The sequence below is a fragment of the Chiloscyllium plagiosum genome, unplaced genomic scaffold (assembly GCF_037043375.1).
Source record: "Chiloscyllium plagiosum isolate Xiang-an unplaced genomic scaffold, Cpla_swu_hap1 HiC_scaffold_7, whole genome shotgun sequence".
Classification (NCBI taxonomy): domain Eukaryota; kingdom Metazoa; phylum Chordata; class Chondrichthyes; order Orectolobiformes; family Hemiscylliidae; genus Chiloscyllium; species Chiloscyllium plagiosum.
In genome coordinates this window covers 3,144,263-3,160,835 of record NW_028270145.1, presented here as the reverse complement: position 1 = coordinate 3,160,835, position 16,573 = coordinate 3,144,263, and the positions used below count along the sequence as shown (strand labels likewise).

The 16,573-nt window shown below is 37.7% G+C and overlaps 1 protein-coding gene across 4 annotated transcripts in view; it reads right to left on the bottom strand.

Moving 5' to 3' along the window:
* Positions 1-16,573, bottom strand: part of LOC122551255 (glutaminase kidney isoform, mitochondrial) — a 119,427-nt gene that overhangs the window by 78,600 nt on the left and 24,254 nt on the right. For all 4 annotated transcript variants that reach the window (XM_087988676.1, XM_087988675.1, XM_043692870.2 and 1 more), the window contains exons 3-5: positions 12,342-12,463; positions 8,285-8,414; positions 7,879-7,958 (exon numbers count right to left, since the gene is read on the bottom strand). In XM_087988676.1, coding sequence (XP_087844802.1) covers positions 7,879-7,958; positions 8,285-8,414; positions 12,342-12,463 — 332 coding nt within the window. The remainder of the gene's footprint in view (positions 1-7,878; positions 7,959-8,284; positions 8,415-12,341; positions 12,464-16,573) is intronic.

Below are 16,573 nucleotides of genomic sequence, written 5' to 3'. Positions count from 1 at the left end.
GCTTGATAAAACAAAATCAATTTTAGGAAGCACAAGAGATTAATGAGCAACATTTCTTTTTTAAAAAAGAAAACAAATCTGTTCCTAATCAAAGTTTGTGAAAAATCAAAAAAAAAATCCATTACATTACAGGATTCATGCAGAATTTGATTTTCAGAAGTCATTGGATGACAGCCTGTCTCAAACATAGACTAGGAATTTAAATCATATGTACATGATCACCAGAGTTTTGGACATTTTTACTGCATAATTCTACTCCATTAAAGAAGCAAGAAGCCTTACTTTGAAGATTACATAATTTTATATTTGCCCTATTCTTCAAGCACTTCTACTATTGAAGTAATTAGCTAATAATTTAAACATCAATATTCCAAACATGCTTGGCTGAGGTCCAAACCCAACAGAATGTCAAATCAAATGTAGGTTACGCTTTAAAAAGACAATTATATTAAACTGATTCAAAGGCAAATTCAAGGATAACTTGATTCAAAGTTCTTACATTACAAAGAATACCATCACATGAGGCCCAGGAGTGGTCAGAAAGGAGGCTCATTTCAAATTCATTTGATATCAAAGAACAGCAAAGTGAAGGCTTGCCATTTCAGTGTCCTGAGCCAAAAAAATTGGAGGTAAATATAGAAGGTTTTATCTATCATTACAAGCAAACAGCACTTGCATACCTTTGACAATGAATGATCACAAATTAAGAATCAATCTCATACTTTAAACAACCATTGACAAGCAAGGGCTTCAAACCAGCTCCCAATTAATTCCAAAGGCATGCAATATTTCAACAAAATGGGTCTTCCCTGGATCAGAGACCTCGGATGGGATGCCTTCACAGTGCTTCTAAGCGGGTACAACAATTTATAATTTACTTCTGGCACATATTTTTAAATTATTTCCCTTCACTCTTAAGTAGGAACTGGTATTGCAGTAAAAAGCATCTACTCCTTGTATTCCCACACACCTGAATATATACTTGTAAATCAGCACAAAGATCCAAAATTAAATTGAATCTATGCTTAATTGCTGGACCTGGCTAAAGTTTTAACAGTGCAATTCACAAATATATAATCATTATCCTCAGCAGTGTAATGGTACTTTACATTGTAAGTTGTCCAATGATACACTAATGAAGAAGTTTGCTCTAAAATGCGCAATGTGGCAATTTTATAGTGGTTCTCACTCTTGCCATTATGAAGAATTTGTAGAAATATTCACGGCATTTTTGAAAATAAAAGCTTCTGTGAACAAAAGCCTGGTAACATATGACAATCAAAATTAATCAGTGGATGCCGTTTATCCTCAGCCATGCATGATGGGATTACAACCTGTTATTCACTAGTTTCCAAGTTAGTTATTGCTTTACTTTAGGATGACCTTCAGTTTTCATATAAGTGAAGGCAAAGAAAAGACATGGGGGAGCCATCTGATTACCATTTATACTCCTGGATAAATGAGATGATCCATAAACATACTGTAGTTTCCAGACATGTGAATTTTTACACTTGAGATATTCTGTTCAGAATGGCTGGATCCTGTTTTGGGTACTGTAAACCCTGTTGACGACATTCTTAGGTGGTTAGAAAATGCAATTGTGTCTGCAGCCTCTTAAAAGTTGGGTGTATTTCTCTTTCAGCTCATTCCAACTAGATTTACTTATTACTCCACTGTGGAAATCACATTAATTTTGAATTCAATAATATTTAAAATTACATTTACAAAAGAATTGTACAACAGTCATTCAAATGCTTGTGTGTCTAGAACATGTGTGGCATGATGAACAAAAGATTATCATGGGGCTGTGAATAATATAACAGAATCCACTTGCAGGAAAGTCCACTGTAAAAACAGGATATGTATAAAGATAAAATTTGGTTATTAGTACCACCACCCACCCCTAGTGTTGAAAGATTGCTGGCTTTCTCTGCATGGCCTCACACATGACGAATGTTGATAAATGTATCTGACAGCTGATGGCAATCATAAAACTACGTTCTGGAGAAGTCCAATTCTGATAAAAGGCTTGCATTTGTAAGGCAAAATTACCTGCTCTTAAATGCTGCTTGACCTGCTGTGCTTTTTTCAGCATTCTGAAATGCTGTTCTTTGTTTCATTTCCAGAATCTTCAATTTTTCTCTGCATTCTATTTACAAAAAATTGTGTCTGTGTAGTTATAACTCCATTGTTCATATACTTAATAAAGCAGGTACTTACCGACCACCAAGCATCTTGCAAAAATGCTTAGATAAGAGCTTTACAAATAATATAATGATGGAGACAGGGTTGTGAAACAGATTTTCGATAAGAAATCTTACTGCCTGAGCGCTGGTAGAGTATTGAGGAATGTGTGTGTGTGCGTGTGTGTGTCAGCAGCCCTGAAAGGCCATAAGAGCCATCTCAGGGTCCCTCAACTAATTAAAGAGCAGGTGACATGATGAGGCCATTTTGTCGGAGGGGAAAGTGAGGACTGCAGATGCTGGAGATCAGAGTCAAGAGTGTGGTGCTGGAAAAGCACAGCAATTCAGGCAGGGGCATCTGAGGAGCAGGAGAATCAACATTTCCAACATAAGCCCTTCATCAGGAATGAAGGGGTTATGCCCGAAATGTCGAATTTCTTGCTCCTCAGATGTGGCCTGACCTGCTGTGCGTTTCCAGCACCACACTCCTGACTCATTTTGTGGGAGGCATGATTTCCATTTGAGGCGGCGCAGCACCCACAGGAATGGAGACACCTCAGAGGCAGAGCTGAGATGAACTATACCAAGGGTGGAAATAGGACAGCCTTCCCAGAAGAGCAGGCATGGAAAGAAATGTCCAAAAAAACAATGAAATATCAATGTATTCCCTTCAACCTGAGACCATGCACCAATAAAATTTAGGTCATTAGGACAGTACAACTAGTGAATACCAAATCTCACTCTGAAATACAAGCCCCAAGTGAACACATCTTAATAGTTCCACTCATTCATCTCCCTGTAGTCACCTTACATCCCTATCTAAAGAGCTAACACACACCCATTCTCATGTATGGTCAATTTCATATCTCTGCACACAAACCAACAATGGCCACATATACTTGTCTTTCTTTTCTTGCAGAACAAATCTCTCAAATTGGTCATGGGAGAGGAGATCTTATTGATCAATGGCAAAGTTGCATCAACATAGTCCACTGGAAAGGCAAATCAAACACTGAGGACATCAACGGTTATTAGCCATGAAAACCAGAGATTCCCAAGATGGCTGGTGATTGTGTATATCAGGATATCTGGTCCTCTTCCTGCAGATATTCAGTTGGGGATCAGTTTTCTGACCAGATGCATCAGTGGCCATTCTCTCTTCCTTGTGGAAGGTTGTATGGAGATGATGCTTGTGCTGGAGTCACTCCCAGCAACATTTAGCAGTGCTAAGTACCTTGCCTAGTCTCAGAAGAGGTAGAGATCAAGTTACATAAGCTACCACCCTAAAAGCTGGTGTGAGAGAAGTGTATCTTAAGTTGGATGAAATGCTAGTCAGAAGGACCTTCCAAGGAGCTGGCAATCTGACAGCACGAAGTTCTTTGTAAAGCAGTCTCCTACTGGCCATGTCTGAAACTCTTCAGTGACAACTGATCAATAGTTTGAGAATCTTTCAGTTACGCTAACAAGATACCTCCCACATGCTCTACTTTTTCTAACCTACCTGGCTTGAGACAGGAGGAGGTTAATCTCTTTGTCGATAAAGAAGGAAACCGAATGTAAAATCCCTCTCAATTATCGACCTCACACCTCTACCACAGGAGTTCCTAACATTGTTTCCTACCACACTTACAAAAGATGGAAGGCGGCAAAAGCACATCATGATAACAACCCAAATGCATTTTTAAAAAATTCTCAGCCATCCTGCCTCCAAACCCAACTCTTATGATGCTGGGAAAACTCTCTCTCTTGAAATAAATGAGTTTGACTAGTTGCAGCAAACACACTGGATCCTCAATTATTCTGTAGTGAACATTTGTTATCCAAAGCCAATCTAGAAAAGGTAAATAGAAAATCAGAGACTAACTGCAAAAGTTTAATATATTTCAGTAAATTTGTCATTGTATTTACTTCATGCATTCAAATGCCTGAAGTGTTTTGTAATTTTGTAATTTTTAAAAAATAAAACAAGTGTAAAGGCTCAAACATGCAGATCTGAAGTCCATAAGATTGATGGTTTACCTGCAACTCCAAGTGATCACTTTAAAAATATTCTTGTGCTCCAATTATGTGGAGCCAATCCAAATGAGAAATGGTAATTGAATGTCTTCCAAATGTTGTAAATGGAATCAGGTAATTCAGTTAGTTAAAGCAGCTCTTGGACACCAGTTGTTTGGTTACTTGTATGCTATTGAAGTGGGATGTTTTTTGGATTTGCGAAAGAAATTCTGTTGTATTTTTACAAAAGCATAACCAATTTATTGCATCAACATGAAGCACTTGGTATGACATTGCAATATCACAGAAATCAAGAAAGGTGGGCTATGTTTCATGGCAACTGAGAACTTAAACACAGACCTGCCTGTGAAACATATCCCAGATGGACAAGAACAGGACACTCAGGGATGGTCACAATTGAATTCTCCAAGCTAAAGACATGGGAAAATGAAGATAAAATCAATTCCAATAAAATGCGAAGTTAAACACTTATACACATGGAATGCAGTGATTTAAGAAAGCAGATCACTGCTGTCTTCTCAACGATGGTGAAGATTGGACAATAAATATTCAATTTGTCAGTGATAAATAATACCTTGTATCTCATGAACTGAAAGTCATTTTGAGGACGGAAGATGGGGAGAAAGAGAAAGAAATTGAATAAAGGTTGATGAGGAAAATGCAAATGCTGTTGAATCTCAAGACTTTTAAACAAAAAAAAAGTATGGGCTATGTGTTCTCATTTAAGAATTAATCCTGAGGAGAGAGGAAGGAAAAACTGTTCATGCAATTGAAATCACTGTTCAGTAATTTTAGAAGATGGGAATTTTCAAATGTAATGACAATAAATCAATCTCCTTCCTTAAAGTAACTGTTGACAAGCTTAAGCTCTGGAACAAAGACTTTCTAAGTGCTAGGTGCAAATATGTTCTTTGTAAATATATTAAAAAAATTCTTGTGTGAAGTGAATTTTTTAAAAAGTTTTTTCTTCAGTCTGTAAGAATCAATGTGAAGAGAATCTAGATAGCCCCAGTCCATTTCTTGGGAAAGAAGAGTCTAAAACATAAAACTGACCCTAATTTGAGATAAGATCATCTTTCAGTGACCAAAACTTTAGATGGTGCAATAGATGATGCTCACACTGGGAACTGAGCAGAGGGAGGCAAAAGGAGGATTAAAAAGGATTAAATAATGGATTTAAAAGGGCTTAGAAATGTTAGGAACACCAGAACAGGTAGTGGTGATTCAACCCTTCACACCTGCCCTACCATTCTAGATAAAAGCTGATTGTCGACATCAATCCCATATTTACACACTATATCCATATCCTTCTCAAATTTGAGTCATGAACTCAAGTAGAGAGGAGGAATCAACAGCTTCAGTATGGATCTGTTAAATGGTCCGAATGGCTCTTAGAAAACAAAGCGCAGCATGTGGAACTGAAGTACACTGAAGCAGAACACAGTGGATCAGAACATGTTTAAAGTGGAAATACAATAATTGCCAAATTTTGTGGAAGTAAACTTGTGTTGCAGCACTCCATTTTGAACCAACCTATCCTTTGTAAGCAAAGTAAGATCAAACAGATGAAATGAATAGTTAGAGGGAAATAAAGTGAGGTAATCGTCATGTAAAAGAGGAGTACTTTTCATCCAGAACCTATAGACAGTAGAAAGAGAAACCATGACACCAAAGAAAAAAGCGAAAGGCTCACTAGGTACTATGGCTTTCAGATACTCAGAAGATGAACACAAGCCTTGGGAGAGAGAGAGAGAGAGAGAGAGAGAGAGAAAAAAAAAGAGTACTTCAATATGTGGTTGAAATAAAATAGACATTGTGGCATACATGGAAAGCCACTAATGTCAGATAAACTATTTATTCATGGCTGGGTTCTAGCATCCATCATCTGCAAATATTACAAGATTACAATGTAATCAAACATGAAGGATAAATATTCATCCTTTTTGATCGTTACAATCGTTGAGTAAAGCAGCATAATACATTTATTCGAGAAATAGGGAAAAAGACTAAAACATGAGTGACTTATTAATTCAATAGGGGCAAACTTATTTAAAATAGGGGCTATCAATTTAGAAATTCCCAAGACTAAAACTTAAGACTTTACTAGATTTAACACAAGTTTAAATAAAAGAATATGGAAAATGCGACTGACAATTTTTTTTTAAACTCTAAAATGAATTCCATCTCAATTTGTTAGATTAGATGGAAATAAAATGTGGATTCTTTAGTCATTATTTACAAAACAAACAATTTTCTGATTCAGGAATTTTTCCTTTGTATTAGAAAATGACTAATGCTACTCCATTATTTAAGAAAGGTGGGAGAGAAACCAGGAGACAGCTAATATCTACAGTGGAAATATTATCAAAATCTGTTATGAGGGACAGTGTGACTGAGTACATTGAAAAATGTAAACAAATTAGACAGAAAGCAGATTATCTGTCAACATGTTGAATTTTTGAGAATTTTCATGGTAAACAAAGGAATATTTGTATGAATATTATTTATTTGGACTTCTAAAATGTATTGGAAAAAGTGCTGCATTAGAGATAGTGGGGAAAAGTGAAAGCACACAGAATTAAAGAAAATTGTCAAGTGATGGGGGGGCGTGAGTGCAGAACAACAACAACAGTGGGTATATACTCCAAATCAATGTGGTGTAACTAGTGGCATCCCTGGGAATTTGAACTGTAGCCTCAAATTTTTATTATGTTCATGAATAGTAGAAAAGAATATTGTACATCCAAGTCTGCTGACACCACTAATTGAGTTAATTTCTCAAGTGGTGTAGATCTAAATTGCAAAGGTGCATGATGGGCACAATGAGTGAGCAAAACTGTGACAGATAGAGTTGTGTATGTGTAACGTCATTCAATTATGATCCAAGAAAGATACATATTATTTTCTAAATTGTTAGCAAGTTCTAGATTCAGTGCCCAAATTTACAAGTACAAAGACTCAAAAAAATGTGGTTTTCAACTCAAGGTGGCTAGAAGCCAAATGAATGGATTTTATAAACATAAAAGCATTGATCAAACAATATTTGGAATTATGCACTCAGTCTCCACATCAATGGAAGCTAAACTGGTATTGGAGAGGGCTGCGATGCAGATTCAGAAAAAACCCAGATTTAAAAGATTAAAACGAGGACAGGTTACACAAATTAAACTTCAAGTAAAATAGAGACTGATAGTTATTTTTGTGGTTAAGGAACATGGAACAAAAGTAGGTAAATAGAGCTAAGAAACAGATAAGCCATGGTCAAACCGAACAATGGAACGACCTCAAGAGGTTCTTGATCTTATAACTCTAATCGGAAGCTAACAGGTTCTCATTTAAAAATAAAATCAATTAAAGGGAGAGTCCATTTTAAAAAAAGTTGAACACAAACTTGTTCAGAGAATAATTCAGTTATTTGAGACATGACTTATTTTGATAGCTGTGAATATCTGTTGTTGGAACAACTTACCACAGAAACTTAAAATTGGGCTCTTTCATTTAAAAAAAAAAGCACAAACGAACTGCTCACAAGTAAATCTTGGTGATTAATGTTATCAGAGATGGTATCAAAAGGAAAATAAATAAACATGAATAAGATATATTCCGTAGTCACGAAAGCTTTACAGCCAACACTTCCAAGACTCTGCTAAATTTCTAAAATAAAGTTTCTGTTTCTTACCTTTGCCCATCTACTGTGCACAATGACACGCCCCACAAATCTGGACTAAATTTAGCCAGTTGTGGAATATAGTCAGCAACCTTTTGAGAAAAAAAAAGAAATATCTAAGTGAAGTGTTTTTGCATAATAGCCCTGCTTGCAAGTTTCCCCAACAAGTTTAGTTTTAAAAATTACAGTATTTGAAACTAGAACACCACTGCATATACAAAAAAAAATGCATTACTTTTATGGCCGCCCTACATTCCTTCCAAGTCTACAACTATTCACTGTTTTTCTAATATACAGCATTATTAACATAAAAGGAAAATAAAAACTTAGTTCCGGTGGGTAAATGCATTTTTGAATTTATATTTAGCAGTTTAGAATTCAATTTCTTACTGTACTAAAAATCAATTTCAAATCATACCTTTCCTCCAGACATTTTTTTGGCATTCTCATAAAGACCATCGATATGGGATGCAAATATTTCAAAATCTGGGATGACAAATTTCCTCCTAAATGCTTGTGTGAGCAGTACAATATTGCTTCCAACACATCTAAAATAAAATAGACACACAAAAGACCCAAAGTTACTGTAAATTAATGCCAGAACTCAAGATTCCATATACGTGTCACAGAATGAGTTTATGCCAATCATACAAATTTGTCCTAAACTATAAAAGTTCTACTAACCTAATTAAATTAGAGTTTCAAATATCAAACCAAACTTTTTTCATTATTCACTGCTGGGATGAGCATTGCTGGCTAGTTCAGTATTTATTGCCCATTCCTAGCTGTCCTGGAGAACCTCTGTAATCGGTATGATGCAGATAAACCAGTGTTGTGAGGGAAGAAATTCCAAGATGTTTACTTTTTGACAATGAAGCAGCAGCAGTATAGTTTCAAGTCAAGATGGTCTCAGACTTGGAGGAGAACTTGCAAGTAACAATATTCTCATGCACTCACTGTCCTTTTTCTTCCAGAAGATAAATTACTGCTTCGGAAGGCACTTGTGAAGAAATTTTGGTAAGTTGTTAAAATGCACCTTGATGGATGGAATGATTGCTTAAAATGATAGATGGCTAGAAATCAAAAGAACTGCTTTGTCCTGGATGGTATCGAGCTTTTGAGTATTGTTGCAGGTGCACTCACACTGACAGCTTTAACTTGCAGTTGGTGGACAAGCACAAAATGGAGGCGGCGGCAAGTTTTGCCATTTGAACTGATGTACAATTTTGATGTAATAGTACTGTCAGGGATATGCTGGACCATGAGTGATCAGGATTCACTACAATTTTATTTCTAATATTTCGAAAAACATGCTGGAGGATGACGTCAATATGAAGAAAGGTCTATGCCTTTGTACAAGTGGGGTCATAGAGAAATGCACATGGAGCAGAGACACTGGTGAGCTCCAAGTCAAGTCGGTTTTATCTCACTGGTTACTTCTCTCACTCCCTGAAGGCCAAAATCCATACAGAAAACTTTCAGGATTAAACTAGCTCAGCTGAGAGTAGTGGTACTGAGCCACTCAATCAAAAAACAAAATAAAGCCAAAACAAATCAAAACAAAATCCAGAAATACTCAGCATGTCGGACAGCCATTTTATCAAAATGGCAATTAAAACAAAAAGTAGTACCTTTTAAGCAGGTGAAATAGGATAAAAAGGGGCAAAAAAAGGTTAGATCTGGAAAGGGACAGGAGACCAGTACTGACACAAAGGTTAGTTGGCAAAACCAAAGGGAGCAGTAATTGGACAAGTAAAAGGTGCCAAAAGAGGTAGTCCAGATGAGGCATGAATGGCAAAGTAATGAATAATAGCCACTCTAAAGCAAAAAATGAAAACAAATAGGATTAAAACCAAAACACGAGAAAAACAAACAAAATAGGAGAACAGAGATAATAGCTTGAAGTTGTTGAATGCAAACGTTGAGTCTAGATGGCTTTGAAACGCCTAATCAAAACATGAGGTGCTTTTTCTCAAGTTTGCACTAAGTTTCATTGGAACAGTACACCAAGATTAGAGGTATCAGCAGAAAATCAGGTAAAGAATTAAAAGGCATACCACTGGAAGCTCTGCATCATACTTGCAGACTAAAGAGGTGCCCTGAAACAGTTAAGAATGTGGTGCTGGAAAAGTACAGCAGGTCAGGCAGCATCCAAGGAGCAGGAGAATACATGTTTTGGGCAAAAGTCCTTCGTCAAGAATGAGGCTGTGAGCCGAGTGGGTGATGAGATAAATGAGAGGGAGGTAGGGCTGTGGGGGGAAGGTAGCTAGAGTACAATAGGTAGATGATTGGTAGTGCTACACCCCCTCCTCGTTTTCTCCCCCTCCCTATTCTTTTTAAATGCTCTACACCCTGGAACATCCAGCAACCATTCCTGCCCCTGAGAAACCCATGTCTCTGTTATGGCCACAACATCATAGCACCAGGTACTGATCCATGCTCTAAGTTGGTCACTTTTATTCCTGATATTCCTTGCGTTAAAGCAAACACACTTTAACTGATACCTTGGTAATATAAAACTGTTATTGGATTTATGCTGCACGAGTGACTTCCAGACTATAATGTCACAATGGGAACCTGAGAGAACTCAAATTGCTTATTGTGTGGAATTTTTTCATTGACATCAGATTGAACACCTGAATTATGTATTCAAGGGCTTAGTTGAAACAATTTCAATGCATTAGATTTGTACGCAATTAGTCTTTTACAAGAGCGACAGCTCAGTAGACAAGTAACTTTATTTTTTGTCAAAATGCTTTCTGATTAATGCTTATGGTGGATAATAAGTGACTAGGCATGAAGAGAAAAGCATAAAAGTGAGTTGGCACATATGCTAAGAAAATGTGGGTACATGGACATTGCCCATCCATTCCAACCAAAGGAGCCAGGGGTGAGAACAGGAGAGTTTTTCCATTTTAATCTTTACATATAATCACATTGCTGAATCCAAGGCAGGTTTTCCACTCAGACTTCCGAAAGAACTGGTATCCTCCTAGAATCTTCCCAGCTCACCTAGCCTAACTCCCAATTCAACTTCTACACTCCTCCTACATCCCAGCAAATGAAAATGGGAAATAGGTGGCAATTTTTAAGAAGTGGGATTTGCAGAGCCAAGATTTCTCCAGATTGTACAGCCAGGAATAGAAACCTGGGATCCCAAGAATCTGAAACCTCTGATTAAAAACTCTCTCTCTAACACTGAGCATCAGGATTCTGAGGATGGTATTTACTATCTGTCTTATGATTGCTCAATATAACTCATGTTCTAGTGTGTAATGTCTGTTTGGCAAAGTGACGTGACTTAGACACAATGTGTTTTAGATCTTGCTGCCAGTCAGAACAAGCTTTTCAGTACCCAACTTTCCTGTTGCTTCAGTAGAAGAGACTTATGCCATCAGGTTCGAGCAACGTCCCATTCTTTTTCACCTTCAATACAAGCTCCAATTCTCTCGCAAAATTCATGGGCCTGTCTTCTTTTAGTCAGAAGGTTAACTTTCTAATTTCTGTCAAGACTTGTTGAACATGTTAAACTTCTCTTCCACATTCATTATTGGCCAACCCTACAGTATAGCATAATAGTTCAAGATAGCTTCTGTAATTACAGGGTATTACAGTCAGTTGTTCAAGATTCAGTGTTCCTGGCTCTCTTTTTATTTTTAGAAATTTTCAGCTTGATATTCACTGTGACAACTACTGCTATTTAATTACAGTCAGTCAGCTCCAGGATATGATTCTGTTTTAATAGTTATTTCAAAACCTCCTTATTGTAATAAAGTTGATTTGCCTTCATGTTCAGCCATCTGAATTTTTGCATGTCCAGCTTTGCCTGGAGTGATGCTTAAAAATTTGTATTTGTAATATCTTAATTTGATAATTGTGACAACATTAATTCATTTGTATGTCACCTTTGTTGTTAGACCATGTGGGCCAATACACTATTCACAAAAACAGCCTACCTTGGCATTAACAGTTACCAATATGATACTATATTGAACCGCATTATCTTGTAACTTGATCCTGCTAGTCATGAAAAATTTCAAGAGCCTCTTCTTTCATACTTTGGGTCAGGACATAAACTTGTCAAAACCAAGTTGAAAGGCTTACTTGCTATTCTGCAGGAGAATTTTTTACACAATAGTCTAAAACTTAATGTTCTGGCAAAATCTTCCTCAAGGTCCACAGCAACTTATTTTACGTAGCCTCTAAATTTGAATAGTTAATTACACCATAAAAATATTTTCACTCAACAATTCTTTTCTCCAAAACTATGTTTTTGGAAGATTTTATGCAAGATTTGGAAAAAACAAATTAAATCCTCAATCTTGCTCACTCGTTGCCACCTTTTTCATACCCTTTCCAGTGGAAGGAACAAACAAACAAGTTCATGAAAATAGAAACCAAGTGGATTGTCTGACAAAGCACAATACTCATCAGCATTTCAGATCAGAGAATTTAACAATTGTGCAAAGCTTTACTTTTTAAAAAGTTCTTTGTCCAGCATTACACCATCAGACGCTGCCTGCACATTTGTTCTAAGCATATCCATGCATTCTTTCAGTCGAGGATCTGATGTACGCAATCCTGTGGATTTCAGAACCTATTTGAAAAAAAAAAGGTAGTATTCAAATACATTTTCAATCTTATGCCCAACAAGTTCTTTTTTTAAATTGAGGCAAGATATGAGAAGTCGAGATGGCACATCACGATACCAAATTGTCTTGTCACTTGAAATTTGGGTTCAAAACCACAGACTGGCAAGAAGTCTACTTCTCTCTGCCCTACAAGAAATTCATCTGGGTAATTTCAATCCTGTTTCTATTAGACATAAATTTACAAAATACTTAACATTCTATCGTATTAGCAAAATTACTTAGAAGGTAAATTGGTCTGGGAAATACATTATAAGGTAAGCAGCAAGACGACATTTAAGGAGACATTTCATGACTAACTATTGCTTTCTTCATGGAACAGATCTTTAAGGAACTGAAAGTTAAACTGAGACATTTACCATAACCCTAGAGGACATTTCCAGCTCTCACATTAGAGACTCACAACTGGTGGTGTTTTATCTGGAGAGTCACTATGCCTCAGTTCAGGGTGAGATTGAAGAAGCAGTGTCTTCATGGTGACTTCAGTCAGTATTGGAATTGTATTGGCATTGATGAAATCACTCTACACTGCTAACCAACCATCCAGCCAGCTGAGCTAATTGTCTATGGCGAAAAAAGTAAGAATGCTATTAAATTTTTTAAAAAAACTTATAATGCTGTGAAGATTTGCACTGGACTAGAGGAAGAAGAATGAAGGAAAAGAAGAAATATTTTTTAAAAAAGTAAAAGCTTCCACAAAAGTAAGCTGAGGTCCCTTTGAGAATAAGAATGGACAATCAATCAATAATGGGAAACAAATAAATGAGAGCATAAATACAATATGCTTTCTCAGTCTTCACAATAAAATATAAAAATAGAAGAAAATCAGTAAGTCAACAAAACAGGGAGAAAGGAACTTGAAACAGTCCCAAGAGAAAAGAACACGGAAAACGAACAGGATTAGTCCGAATGGTCCCCTGAACCCGATTGTTTGTAAAATAAATGGCTGCAGAGGTTGACTAATCTTACAAAATTACTTATTATAGAAAGCTCAAAGTGGGTGGGAAGACTGGAAAGGTGACATCTAGACCATTACAGCACAGTACAGGCACTTCAGCCCTCGATGTTGCACCAACCTGTGGAACCAATCTGAAGCCTATCTATCCTACACTATTCCATTTTCATCCACATGTTTATCCAATGACCATTTAAATGCTCAAAGTCGACGAGTAGACAACTGTTGCTGGCAGTGCATTCCACGCCCCTACTACTCTCAGAGTAAAGAAAGTACCTCTGATATCTGTCCTATATCTATTACCCCTCAATTTAAAGCTATGTCCCCTCATGCTAGTCATCACCATCCAAGAAAAAAGGCGCTCACTGTCCACCCAATCTAACCCTCTGATTATCTTATAAGACGCAATTAAGTCACCTCTCAACCTCCTTCTCTCTAATGAAAACAGACTCAAGTCCCTCAGTCTTTCCTCAAGACCTTCCCTCCATACCAGACAACATCCTAGTAAATCTCTTCCGCACCCTTTCCAAAGCTTCCACATCCTTCCTATAGTGCGGTGACCAGAACTGTACATAATACTCCAACGTTATGCACTAGGCCAGACCACTCAAAACATTCTAAAGCAGGCAGCCCAGACCATAACTTTGCAATTTGTTTCAGCAAGTGTACAATGAAAATTACCCAAAGTTAGCTAGGTTGACTACCAGGTTTTAAAATAGAAAACTTTATTCACAAAGTTACAGAATGAAACACAAAGAACAGAATATAGAATACTCACAAAACTCAGATTATCCCAAACTAGAGACTTAATTATGCTGTTCCAAATATGCACAATAGTCCCAATGAACAAACTGCTTAAACACAGAGCAAAAAAAATGAAACAAAGGCTTACAAGTTGAAGTGAGAAGAGCAGGAGAGAATCTAGCAGCCTGTTCCCCCACAGCTCCACAGGTGAACTCCTAACTAGTTCTGAACGGAACAACTCAGCTAGAGAGCTGGCCACACCCCCTTGACTTATACAGTGACTTCTAAAAAGCAAAATCTTTGACCTAAAGTCTCATCAGTTTATGTATAAAACAAAAATCCCTCCAATACCCTTTTATCTCTGTACCAAACTCAGCCATTTTGGAGCCCAGTGTGTTTTATGACCCCTCGGAAAAAAAATCAAAGACACAATGTCCTTGAGAAAAGGAACAGCTTTTAGAAAAACGGACCAGCTTTGTGACACCAAGTGCGGCCACACCAGAGTTTTGTACAGCTGCAGCATGACCTCCTGGCTCCAAAACTCAATCCCTCTACCAATAAAAACGAACACACCATATGCCTTCTTAACAACCCTATCAAGGGTTGGCAAGGTTTGATGTACATGGACACAGAGATCTCTGCACATCCTCACTGCCAAGAATCTTACCACGAGTCCAGTACTCTTTATTCCTATTGCTCCTTCCAAACTGAATCACCTCTCACTTTTCCACATTAAACTCCATTTGCAACCTCTCAACCCAACTCTGCAACTTATTTATGTCCCTCTATAACCTATAACATCCTTCAGCACTGTCCACAACTCTACTGACCTTAGTGTCATTTGCAAATTTACTAACCCATCCTTCTATACCCTCATCCACGTCACTTATAAAAATGACAAACAGCAGTGGACCCAAAACAGATTCTTGTGATACACTGCTAGTAACTGAAATCCGGGATGAACATTTCCCATCAACCACCACCTTCTGTCTTCTTTCAGCTAGCCAATTTCTGATCCAAACTGCTAAATCACCTTCAATCCCATGCTTCCGTATTTTGTGCAATAGTTTACCACGGGGAACCTTGTCAAAACGCTTTACTGATATCCATATACATCACAATCAAGCATTTTACCCTCATCCACCTGTTTGGTCACCATTTCAAAGAACTCAATAAGGCTTGTGACGCATGACCTAACCTTCACAAAACTGTATTGACTATCCCTAATCAACTTATTCCTCTCTAGATGCTGATAAATCCACTCTCTCATAACCTTTTCCAACACTTTACCCACAACCGAAGTAAGGCTCACAGGCCTATAATTACCAGGGTTGTCTCTACTCCCTTTCTTGTGCAAGGGGACAACTTGTTTTGCTATCCTCCAGTCCTCTGGCACTATTCCTATAGACAATGACAAAGATCAAAGCTAAAGGCTCTGCAATCTCCTCCCAGGCTTCTCAGAGAATCCTAGAATAAATCCCATCTGGCCCAGGAGATTTATCTATTTTCACACTTTGCAGAATTATTAACACCTCCTCCTGTGATCCTCAGTAGCCTGTATTTCAGCATTCTCCTCGACAACATTGTCTTTTTCTAGTGTGAATACTGACCAAAAAAATTTAGTGCCTCTGCTTTCTCCTCTGACTCCACGCAAAACTTCCCCTCATGTCCTATGAAGGGCTTTTGCCCGAAACATCAATTTTCCTGCTCCTCGAATGCTGCCTGACCTGCGGCGATTTTCCAGCACGGCACTTTCGACCCTAATCTTTCTCCAATCATTCTTTTATTCCTGACATACCTATAAAAAGCTTTAGTGTTTTCCTTGATCCTATCTGCCAACGACTTGTCATGACCCCTCCTGTCTCTTCTTAGCTCTCTCTTCTGGTCTTTCCTGGCTAACCTGTAACTTTCAAGTGCCTTAACTGAGCCTTCACGTCTCATCCTGACATAAGCCTTCTTCCTCTTGACAAGAGATTCAACTTCTTTAGAAAACCACGGCTCTCTCACTCAACCACTTCCTCTCTGCCTGACGGGTACAGATTTATCAAGGATATGCAGTAGCTGTTCCTTGAGTAAGCTTCACATTTCAATCGCGCCCGTCCCCTGTAGTTTCCTTCCCTAGCCTATGCATCCTAAATCTTGCATAATCGCACCTGGATTGCCTTTCCACCAGCATTAACTCTTGCCCTATCCCTTTCCATTGCTAAAGTAAACATAACTGAGATATGGTCACTATCAGTAAAGTGCTCACTTACCTCCAGGTTCATTACCCAGTATGAAATCCAATGGGGCCTCACCCCTTGTTGGCCTATCGACATACTGAGTCGAACGTTCTCGGTCAGATCCACCGACGTCAAGC